This window comes from Neomonachus schauinslandi, chromosome 10 (genome assembly GCF_002201575.2).
Source record: "Neomonachus schauinslandi chromosome 10, ASM220157v2, whole genome shotgun sequence".
Taxonomy (NCBI): Eukaryota; Metazoa; Chordata; class Mammalia; order Carnivora; family Phocidae; genus Neomonachus; species Neomonachus schauinslandi.
Genome location: NC_058412.1, coordinates 721,801 through 734,277, shown reverse-complemented (window position 1 = coordinate 734,277; position 12,477 = coordinate 721,801). Strand labels below are relative to the sequence as shown.

The 12,477-nt window shown below is 48.3% G+C and overlaps 1 protein-coding gene across 1 annotated transcript in view; it reads right to left on the bottom strand.

The window, feature by feature from the left end:
* Window positions 1–12,477, bottom strand: part of SNTG2 (syntrophin gamma 2) — a 158,739-nt gene that overhangs the window by 53,567 nt on the left and 92,695 nt on the right. The window contains exon 12 of the mRNA XM_044918857.1: window positions 9,568–9,684. Within this exon, the coding sequence (XP_044774792.1) occupies window positions 9,568–9,684 (117 nt within the window). The remainder of the gene's footprint in view (window positions 1–9,567; window positions 9,685–12,477) is intronic.

The following is a 12,477-nucleotide window of genomic DNA, read 5'->3' as shown; positions in this document are numbered from 1 at the left end:
CACCTATGGGGTCCACGCCCAGAAACGGGCCCGAAGATGTGTGGTGAGTCAGTAGTAGTCTGTCTCAGATTCAGAAACCTCATGTTTTATGTCACCATAGCATAAATAAATACACAGACATTAAAAACTTCACATATGGTTGTTATAGATTTGGGCAAAGTAGAAATTGTTGTTGGCAAATTGTCACCAGCTCCAGGATACAACGTCCAAGGTCCGGCTCAAATATCTGTAAATATTTAGGAATAAATTCACTTGCCATATTTCGTGTATTGCTTTTATAAGGAGACGTTGCTAAATACTAATAGCAAAATTCCATGTTAAATTTAAATGTTTTAGAGTTTTCAAACATAGTTATGAATATACAGATGCATTGATTTCCATGTAGACCAATGGAACAGAATAGAGAACCCCGATATGGACCCTCAACTCTATGGTCAAATAATCTTTGACAAAGCAGGAAAAAACATGCAATGGAAAAAAGACAGTCTCTTCAATAAATGGTGCTGGGAAAATTGGACAGCCACATGCAGAAGAATGAAACTCAACCATTCTCTAACACCATTCACAAAGATAAACTCAAGGTGGATGAAAGACCTCAACGTGAGACAGGAATCCATCAAAATCCTAGAGGAGAACATGGGCAGTAACCTCTTTGTCATCGCCCACAGCAACTTCTTTCAAGATACATCTCCAAAAGCTAGTGAAACAAAAGCAAAAATGAACTTTTGGGACTTCATCAAGATAAAAAGCTTCTGCACAGCAAAGGAAACAGTCAACAAAACAAAGAGGCACCCCACAGAATGGGAGAAGATATTTGCAAATGACACTACAGATAAAGGGCTGGTATCCAAAATCTATAAAGAACTTCTCAAACTCAACACCCAAAAAACAAATAATCAAGTGAAAAAGTGGGCAGAAGATATGAAAAGTAGCTTCTCTGAAGAAGACATACAAATGGCTAACAGACACATGAAAAAATGTTCATCATCATTAGCCATCAGGGAAATCCAAATCAAAACCATACTGAGATACCACCTTACACCAGTTAGAATGGCCAAAATGGACAGGGAAAGAAACAACAAATGTTGGAGAGGTTGTGGAGAAAGGGGAACCCTCTTCCACTGTTGGTGGGAATGCAAGTTGGTACAGCCACTTTGGAAAACAGTGTGGAGGTGCCTCAAAAATTTAAAAATAGAGCTACCCTATGACCCAGCAATTGCACTACTGGGTATTTACCCCAAAGACACAGATGTAGTGAAAAGAAGGGCCATATGCACCCCAATGTTCACAGCAGCAATGTCTGCAATAGCCAAACTGTGGAAAGAACTGAGATGCCCTTTGCCAGATGAATCGATAAAGGAGATGTGGTCCATATATACAATGGAATATTACTCAGCCATCAGAAAGGATGAATACCCAACTTTTACATCAACATGGATGGGACTGGAGGAGATCATGCTAAGTGAAATAAGTCAAGCAGAGAAAGCCTATTATCATATGGTTTCACTTATTTGTGGAACATAAGGAATAGCATGGAGGACATTAGGAGAAGGAAGGGAAAAAATGAAGGGGGGTGGGAATCGGAGTGGGAGATGAACCATGAGAGACTATGGACTCTGAGAAACAAACTGAGGGTTCTAGAGGGGAGGGGGGTGGGTTGATGGGTTAGCCTGGTGATGGGTATTGAAGAGGGCACGTACTGCATGGAGCACTGGGTGTTATATGAAAACAATGAATCGTGGATCATCACATCAAAAACTAATGATGTATGGTGACTAACACAACATAATAAAATTTAAAAAAAAAAGAATATACAGATGCAGGTCCTCAGTGTTCACCATGAGCCTGTGGGATGTGCCCCTGTCCTCAGATGGAGGACACTGTGGACTCGAGGGTGACCAGCACTCCCCCAGTTGCCAGACAGCACAGGCAGGCTCAGCTTACAGCCTACGGCTAATGAGAAGCAGTTCACAGCTTATTCCACAAAACCACTCTTTCCCTAGTGTTTTCAGAGTGAAACTTCTTCCTTGTCTTATAAAAGCTTTCCAGTCCCCTTTTAAAAGTACGCCTTTGTTATTTTGAATAATGCATGAAAATGATTCATTTAAACTGGCATCATAATGTTAAGTAATGGTAAAGTCTGTTTTTTTTTTAATTTAAAAAGTCAGCATGTTTCTCATTGTGCATAAGGAGCTTGGAAGTCACTGCTCTTATGTAACAAGTGAAAACCTGAACAGACACTTCCCGGATCCATAAGGGGGGACACAGGGCACACCGTGGCCCCAAGACAGGTCAGCACAGCCTCCCAGAGCGGAGCCTGGGTAGTGGAGTCCACTGCGGGGATCCACACTAGCAGGAAAACCACTGTCATTAGCAGATTGCTGGGGGCTCAGTGTGGGCCACCCCAAGTTAAAAACTGCAGGGCGACCCAATCACGGGGTCGGGGAGGCCCCACGACACTGTGAGATTTACCTCCAGGAGCTCAACCAGGTCCCACAGAAAACACTGGGGAAAAGTCCCGTTGGAGCCTTCTGAAATACCCCAGAGCACCGTTCTTCCCAAGAACCTCGGGGAGGCAGGTTAGCCAGAGCCACCCCTGCTGGGGTTTCATCAGAGCCTCGCTGCCCTGGAGAAGAACAATACCAAGTCCAGCCCCTCAGCCAGCCTGTCCCATAGAAGCGGGGAGAAAACCCTGAGGGCCTTTCGTGAGGTCCAGAGTGCAGGGGCTCAGGCTCATGAAGGACTGAGACGTCATCACAGGACCACAGAAGGACTACACACACCCGCTGTTTCTACCCAGAGCATCGTGTCCAGCGGCCAAGAAAATCAGCTGCCAAGAGAACTATGCCCTGGCCTATCACTTCCCAGGAAATTACCGTGTGGACTCTGACGTGCGGGTTCTAACGTATGTTTGGAAATGGGTGTGAAACTCTGTCCTACAGCATCACATACACATGGAATGGCAGAAAGAGCCATGAAGGCTTGCTTTCATTTTCCAACTTTGACATTTTTGTGTTCCAGATTTTTTCCTGGTCTCTACCTAACTCCTGGACACGCGAACCCAACAGGGACACAAAGGTTTTCAAAATACTCAATTTTAATGGTAAAATATTTACATACCTGTTTTTTTGCATCTAATTAAAATAGAAAGGGGGCTGCTACCATTTCTACCTTAAAAGATGTGAACTCTTGAAAATCTTTCCAAAGGTCTGGGAATGGAGCATCCATGTCCCACGGAGAAATCACAGTGCAGAACCGTGGGCAGGGAGTGCGCCACAGGCCATGCCTTCTCTCTGCACCTGGATCCAACCTGCTACACCTGCTGTCATCCCTTCCCTTTGAACCACAAAGGACTGAACACTCTTACGTAGACTGTCTTTGCTGTCTTGTGGAATTTGCTCTTCGTTATTTACGGGTTTCAGCCAGGAAACACTTTGAGATTTCTTGGCTTACTCTCCCCATCCCCCAAAAAACCTAAAGTGTTGATTTTTCCTTTATATTCTCTTTAGAGAGAATTTGATGGCATTTCCAAACACACAGCACAACCACTAGGCTTTACTACCTGCCAATACTTATATTATGGATTATTCAACCAATAGTCAAAGAGCATCTTCTTTGTGATCACAGAAAATACCGAGTGCGCTTCTAGCATTTCATCAGTACAGACAACTCCCACATAAATCACCTTATTTTAACCTCACTACAGCCCTCTTCAGGGAGCATTTACTTTATTCTGATTTTATAGATGATATTTAGCACCGACAGTTTAGGTCACCAGGAATTTTTAAATTACCTGAAGACATTAAGAAGCATGCAAATAAATCAAGTGAACTCACTCTAATTTGGGGATTGAATATTTATAAATACCACTGCCTTCGCCTTTTCATTTCTCCGTGTGGGTGACTAGGATCGACTGCCACTGGGAAAGGGATATGGGTGGCTTCTCCCTCTTGCAACATGAAGAACCCACTGAGAAGGGTATCAGGGCTCATGTGGCCTCAGCCCCAGGGACATCTGTGCACGGATGCTGCCTGCCAGATCTCTTCCCAGAACCGGACACAGGTGATTCCATCTCTACTCGAGCATCTCCTTTGGACATTGTCAGGTGTTTCAAGCTGAGGAACACCCAGCCCTCACCCATACACCCCCCATCACGCTCCGTCTCAGGAAACGGGGGCATTTTCCTCTCACGGCTGTGGGGTGGGTATGCTTCCCAAATTCCCCGGATTCTGCAGCTTCACAGCCTGCCCAGAGATGCCATATTATGTAATGAACCATTTTATTTTTACATTTAAGGATTCAGAGGGTTGCACTCCCTGCTTTTTCGAGGGTGACTGCATCTTCATATTTCAGTTTTTGGAGAGATGCACACAAAGTTCGTTAACATCCGGCTTCGTTAAACCCGAGGCTACTGGTGAACACGTGCGGGGCTCACTCCGCCTCCCAGCACCCCGCGTCCCAGAAACTACTTCCTAGACTCATCTGGGGCTGTGCTGTCTCTTTACAAGTTAACAGCAAGAACCAAACTAGCTCCAAGGGGCCTCACGCTTCTCTTTCCGTCAACAAAACCTTCTTGATCACAGGAAGTCGCTGCTGGTGACCCTGAGACGGGCACGGGGACCTGGGTGGTCACCTTCTGCAGAGATCCTGAATGAGGAGGGGCCACAAAAGAAACAGCGGCTAGGAAGGACCTTTGTTTCAAAGAGACCTGGACACCAGGGCAGCCCTAGGAGGGGTCCAGGAGGGAGGCTCCCTGCAACTAAGGCAGGGCTCTGTCTCCGGGGAATCCGAAGTCAGGTCACGGCGGAGACGTTGGTCAGAGAGACACAGAGACAGGGAGACAGAGACCAAGAGAGACAGAGAGACAGAGACAGGGAGACCAGGGGAGGGTGGAGAGGCCCCGTGCGGGCATGGTGCCGTGTTGTGGTGACCAGTCTGCGAGTGTTAGTTCTGTCCTAAGACAACAGAAAGGGGGCCGGTCTCAGCAGACGAGGCTGTGCTCACGGGGCAGCACCCCCGGCCCGGCCCAGCCCCCGCCTGCACCTCCAGCCCCAGCACCACTGGCCTGCAGGGACGCCATGCACCGTGCTGCGGCAGAAGTCACCCACGTCTGAGATACCAGCTGGATTCCATACCCGCAACTGAGCCTCGTAAACCCAGGTATGAGGAAAAAGCAGCAGGTTTAACTCGAGAGTCAGACGCATCAGGGTCTCCTGGAACGACTGGTCTCATCCACGTGCCATCCTGTGCAGGCGCCGTGCTCATCTTCTGTGAGCTGCCCAAGCAAGCACAGGATGAATGGCTCCAAACTCGTGTGTCAACAGATCTCCTGACTCAGCCAGCCATGAAGGAGCCATGAGGGAGGCTGTGTCCTTGCTTCGTTACGTCTTCCCAGGTAGGTCAGCACATTTAAAACAGGTTTTGGAGGCCCGCTCTAGGACACGAATCTAGACACAATACCCAGGGGGACGCTCACTTCAAGCCGAGCCCCCCGCCCCCCGGCACAGGGATAGGTGGGTCTACGCGGGGCCAGGTGCCCGCCTGCGTGGGGCGTTGTGAACGGCTGGAGCTCTCCGGTCTGAGAGGGACTCAGGCATTCCGGCAGAGCTTGGCGGCCAGCCGACGCCACCAGACTCCTTCCAGAGATGACGTGGGGCCTCCTGAGCACCATGCTAGAACCGAATGTCTAGAAAATTGAATTTCCCCTTCAGTTCAGGGTCATTAATGCAGAGATCCACCCACAAGGCCTGTCCTTGCAGCTTTTAGATGCTTTTTAAGAATGTTCCAGTAGTAAATACAGTGAATGCGTGATCTCTAAGGAGCCGATTTTGACTAAAATTATCAAAAATAGCCCCCCTCAGTATTATGTTGAGTGAAATAAGTCAAACAGAGAAAGACATGTATCATATGATCTCACTGATATGAGGCATTCTTAATTGCAGGAAACAAACTGAGGGTTGCTGGAGTGGGGGTGGGGTGGGAGGGATGGGGTGACTGGGTGATAGACACTGGGGAGGGTATGTGCTCTGGTAAGCGCTGTGAATTGTGCAAGACTGTTGAATCTCAGACCTGTACCTCTGAAACAAATAATGCAATATATGTTAAGTAAAAAAAAAAGAAGAAGAAGGTAGCAGGAGGGGAAGAATGAAGCAGGGGAAATCGGAGGGGTAGATGAACCATGAGAGAGGATGGACTCTGAAAAACAAACAGGGTTCTAGAGGGGAGGTGTGTGGGAGGATGGGTTAGCCTGGTGGTGGGTATTGAGGAGGGCACATTCTGCATGGAGCACTGGGTGTTATGCACAAACAATGAATCATGGAACACTTCATCTAAAACTAATGATGTAATGTATGGGAATTAACATAAGAATAAAAAAATAGCCCCCTCAGTTATACTTATTTACTATTTACCCATGAATTTCATTCAAGCAAGACTCAAATGAGGAAACAGATGAACGTACAGGTAAAAATTAGACTAGATTCTTCTATTTCCTCTCGTTTATATCAAATAAATACCCCCAATGAAATGGTGACAGTGGACTAAAGCGGTGTTGGGACCATGCACCTCACCAACACCTGTAGGACCAGAGTCTCAGGCTCTGACGACTGGACACACAGAAGCATACTTGGGGAGCTTCGAGGGGACTTACAGACCCATGACTTTCCTGGCACGTATCTCTGGGAGGCTGGGATTAAGTTCACGCATGCCTTGCTGGGTCACGTGTGGTAACGCGAGCTGTACCACCTTGGGGAGCAATACAACTTGGGAGAACCCCCCAGAAAGATGCCTAACAGGTTTACCTAGTTTTCCAACAGTTGTTGACAAGGCCCTTTCCTGTGCACACCTCCTGGGTGCAGGAACCCAGGTCCCATGGAGGCCCACTGGTGACCATGGCTACAGGTGAAACGGACAGCCCAGCCCTTCCCTGAGTCGGTGCTGGGGGTCTCCTCTGCCCCCCACCCGGGGGGTCCCTGGCCGGCACGTCAGTGTCTTCCAAGCCTCACATTCCCTGGCGCAGACAGGGGTCCCTGCCCTCAAGGACTGTGCCAGCCAGTCAGACGTGCCCCTCTGGGGCTTGAATGTGAAAACACACCACAAGTTCAGCAGAGGCCAGCAGGAATGGAAGCTGACAGGACAGGAGAAGAGTGGTGCAGCCTCTATGGGCCCGTTCTTCCAGCGGGTGCCGGACTTGACTCCAACTTGATGTGTGGGGCGCGAGCAGACCAGAGAGGGTTGGTGACCTGCCCAAGATCACACAGCTTTATCCCCGAATCCTGGACCAGATCGCAGTCTGCTGGATGACAGTCCATAAGGTGGCAGCCGTGCTGCCCGGCCAGTGCAGCCACAGACAAGGGCCCCGCAGTAGGTAAGGAGCAAGCAGAGACCAAGAGCGAGGAGAGAGAGTGCGTGAGCCTGAGACAGTGCGACTTGGGGGCTGGGTAGGGCAGCAGGTGCATGTGTGCAAGAGCAAGCATTCAGGGCAAGTCCCAGGTGGCACAAGGGCCGATGCTCCAGGTCCCCGCAGCTGAGGATGGGATAAGCCGGGTCATGTTCATGCAGGGCTGGCCAGGAAAGGCCAAGCTGTGCGAGCACTCTGCACGTGTGCATTTACTCCTCAGCCATGTGTGCGAGGTGCTGCGCCATAAACTCCGTCTGAGCCCGGGAGCGGCCTCCCATCCACCCCGGTCTCCAGGCGTGCCACAGCCTGCTGCCTCCCAAACACACACCGAGCTGTGAGATTCAGGTCCGCTCACTGGAAAGATCAGCACGGACTCCCTGGAGGAGAACCCGGGATGTACCAGCCGTGTCCGGAGAGACGGCTCCGCTCAGCGCCCCCTCTGCGGGTACAGGTGGGCAGGTCTCAGCACCCCGACACGGACTTGTGCCTGGAGGCACAGAGATGCACGGGGAGACCAAACCCCCACGTTTCCAGCCAACGGCACGGCCACAGGCCCTCTGTCCCGGGCAGAGGCACTTCCTGCAGCTCGGGCGTCTGGTTCTCTGGAGCCCTGGCGGTGACGGAGCCATGATCCCCATCCCAGGTACCCCTGCATTTCCTAAACATCAGGTACAGGTCGTGAAGTACAGTTTGAAAAATACCGCTTTGTGAATGGGTCTTACAGACTCTGCCCTGGAATTCCACGCCAGGCCACACATGGGAGCCACGGTGGGGGTACCATCCGCCTTCACGGGGCCCTCCCCACTGGAGGGAGCAGCCTGCTCTGTGTCCACACTCTCCGGCCCTTCCTGCACATGCCAGAACCATCGCAGCGGAGCACAGCCTGCGACCCGGTCCCAGCTCAGACCTGGGGCCCAAGTGACTGCTAACAGTAATTATGCCGGGACAGCACTGAGATCAGGAGGGGCCGTGCCGTTGGGACCGCGGTCACCTCGGGGCTCCCCGACCCGGCCGTGCCCCAAACCCCAGGGTGCCTGGGACAGTGGTCATCCCCGGGGTCCTCAGGAAGTGGGACGAGAAATGTCACAGAGAACCTCAACTATCAGCGGGAAAAATAACTGGGAACAACCTGCGGTCCTGTGAGGGGTGCCTCTGGTCTCAGGCACTGAGCTGACCATGCTAAACCGGGTGGAGGCGAGGCTCTTCCTCCTGCGCATCAGGGCCTGAGCCTGCCCTGAGTCTCCCTCTGTAACAGGGACATGTGAGCATCTCTGTTAGGACTGCGGACAGACGGCCCCTCCCCTGGGTTCACCAGCCCCACTCGCCACTCCTGCAGAGCCCAAAGTGAGCCCCATGTTAATGAGGTTTGTTTCTGTGTTAGGTTTCAAGTTCTCTCCTACTTGTCTTTGTCAGGCAAAACCACCTAATATTACATTAGCAACAAATGTTAGGAAAAATCAGTACATTTGTTTGAGGAGAATTCTATGATTGTTTTTTAAAAAAAATTTAGATGACTCTTTAACCTCAGTAAATTCACAGCACTAGCTTATCAAAACGCATACAACCCGGTACCCTGGTTGTTCCAGGGACAGAAGGAGAGTGTCAGGTATGTGGGAGGGACTGGTGGTCTATGATGCTGTTATTAGGGACACCCACTCCTGAGCTTCTGGTTTCCACAAATGTCCTAGGGTCACACTCAGTGTCAACCTCTGGGGAAACTGGGACACAGGAATTCTCCATACTGGACGAGCAACTGCTTTAACTCCTCGCTGGGCGGGGCACACGTTATATTTGGTCCCTTCTGGGAAGTGGTGTCCGTGATGACGATACAATTGTAAACTATGGCATTTAGCATCGGGTCTACGTGATGGGCGCTGCTGAATCAGGCTGTTTGGTTATTTTAATAAAACAGGGGGATGTGAAGGAAAGAGTGACTTTTTAAATTTCATTTTCTGGCCATTAACTCAGAATGTGTGAAGAGAAGGGTTTTGTTCTGTTTTGTGTGTGACGCTCCGAGAAAAGCCTTCTGCACCCCCGCTTCCCAGCCAGCTGGTGTGTGAGCAGGAGAGCGGCGGGGTCTGCCCCTCTGTGTCTGGCCTCCGGCAGACACCACATCCCAAGCTGCTTCTCCGCAGCAGCCCCTCCCCAGGGAGTCCGGGCGTCCTTACCGGAGGGGTGCTGAACACGTGGAGGGACGAGCCCTTCAGGGCCAGGAACTTGGATCGGAAGGTGTGACAGGAGCCAGCGCCTTCGAGTCTCTCGCTGACCCATCCCATATGCACAACCTGCAGAGGAAAACCCTTGAAATTAAACCCAAGCCGTAGGGAGTGTGCACTGGGGGCTAGAAGGAACAGACAATGGGCACTCAGAACCAGCGGGTTTCCTAATGCTCAAACCAAACAGACGGCTGGGAGCGTGACCATATGAGAGGAACACCCACAGTTCCACAAGGGCCAGGAGCGTCTCTGGGAGCGTCTGCGCCCCACAGGGCCCTCGGCTGCAGTAGAGTTGTGCCCCCCATGTATATTTAAAACACAGCATTAAATTACACTCTATTTGGGGCTAGTATTGCAGATTTGCCTACGAGGTTGTAGCTGCCGACAGCTGTATCCTCCATTGCTACAGTAAACACAGAGTTGACCTACGTGGAAAACCTGATTTTCTTTACAGTCCAACTTCCTAATACAAAGGCACAAAACAAAAGTTGTAACAAATCAGAATAGGATTCAAAAAGTTAATGAAAACAATAACATAATTGAAGTGTTCAGGGCATGAATTCAAATGAATGTCAGTCCCCGTGTCTTACCTGAAACATTAATGTTGCACACACAGTAGGGAGTAAGGCTTTAAAATAACTTGTGCATTTCAGTAAAATTAAAAGGGAATCTTCACAGACATGCCAGCCACCTTGCGCAATACACCTGTCCTAGGAGCTGCTTCAAGGTGGGGACACCTGGCGGGGGGAGGGGGGTGCTAACCCAGCCCAGGCTCAGGTGGGCTGTCCCCGCCGCTGCGGTCTGCAGGACAAACCCCTGACAGCTTTCACTCCAACTCCTGGTGAAAGATGTCCTGGGTCAAGATGCCAGATGGAATTTTACAGAAAGAAATTTTATAAAAATCAGATTGTTCATAATCCAAAACATCTATAAATTGCATGTGAACTTAATGACATTTCATATGTAATTTAATTTTCCCTAGATCAATTAGCAAAGAGATAAGTTATAGCTTAGCTATTAATGGAAACATTACCTGCTTTATGAATCTTTTTTAGGTATTTGTAGTTCATAAATAATTTTAAGGTTAGCTAATTTTATCTTTTACATTATGAATTTTTTAATGGCTTATTACGTGTTCCAAAAAACGTATATTATAATTTTATGAACACCTACCTAATTATATCACTGTAATTAAATTAAGAGGACATAACCATTATAATAAATGAGCATATTTTCATTTATCTTTTCTGATGCCATTTCTATAGGAAAGTCTTTTTTTTTCCCACTTGAGTGAGTTGAGATAATTAGCTAAGTGTCCATCAGATGATACTGTACAGCTCGTCCTTTACACAGAAAAAGCCCACATTCCTGAGATTTAGGTTTCTTTTGGATTTGGTGAGTAAGGTATTCATATTTCGCTTTAATTCAGGTTTTCCAGGTGAATTTTAGTTCGGAAATGTACAGAGCTACTTGCTATCTTTGCAGGGAACAAGTGTTTCGGTTTGCCCAGGACAATTTCAAATGCATGCCTGTCACTTTTAGGCTGGCCATCATCCCAGAAGGACAGGCCTCTGTTTGGATGGCAAATTATACAATCATCTTATTCACTAAATATAAGAGTCTAAAAAAATCTATACTCCAGGCCTTTTGTATGATCTTCTAATTCTGTTTTATATTGGTTTTTTCCAATGTCAGTAGTTCCCAAATACATGTATTTTTTTCAAATATTTATCCAAATATTATGACTTTGCTATATACCAGAACCAGGAAAGAACTGTTTGGAATGAGAAAATCATTGCCTCTCATTCTTAAAGGGCCCAATGTCACAAATCTAAACTCCTGCAATATACACAAAATGTTTAGTTTTGGGGAAAAACGTGAGATAATCCTCTACCAAAAGCACAATGAGACACGTCAGGCACAGTTCTTCAATAAGCCCATGCAGTAAAACTCATCTCTAATATTTCTCCCCAAATATACTAATTTGAGCCCCTGACAAAAAAAGTTCAAAGTAATACAGAAATTTTCAGGTTAGAGAAAAGTCTTTAGATTACCCATTATAGTTCTCTTATTTTATGGAAGAAGAAAGCGTGGCTCAGATGTTAATCTGGCCAAATTACGTCACCAGGAAAGAGATTACTTGGGATCAGAAAGCAGCTGTTACTCAAACAGGGCCACGGAGACCGGCATCACACAAACATGGTTTAATGTGCGATAAAACTTCTCTGAGATAACCTGAGAGCACCATTACCCCACTGCCTCCAGGTCTCCGAACCCTGATTACTTCGTGTTCTCGGTATCAGGAGTTTTATTTCTTTGACCCTGTTTCCAGACTCTCTTGTGACTCAAACTAAAACAAAGCAGGCTTTGATTTCCTGATGTGCCAGGCAATCTGAGTATGCCCTGAAATGCCGAGGCATTCCCCCACCTACGAGAAGGTCCAACCCAGTGGCTGTGTTCTAACCCTCTAGTCAACATTCTGTAATTAGGAAAGAAACTCTCAGGAAAGTTATTCTGAATGTAACTTTTATTTCTTGTAACATTTTTCTAAATTTATGATCAGCTCATCCCTACCCACTTACAGACCCAATGACCAGTGATCAGGAGCCCCGAATTGGGGAGTCAGCTCATCCCTATCCACTTAAAGACCCAGTGACTGGGAGCCCCAAATCGTAGAGTCAGCTAATTCCTACACACTTACAGACCCAGTGACCAGGAGCCCCGAACTGGGGAGTCAGCTAATTCCTACACACTTATAGACCCAGTGACCGGGAGCCCCCGGATTGGGAGTCAGCTCATCCCTACGCACTTGCAGACCCAGTGACCCGGAGTCCCTGAATTGGGGAGTCAGCTCATCCCTAC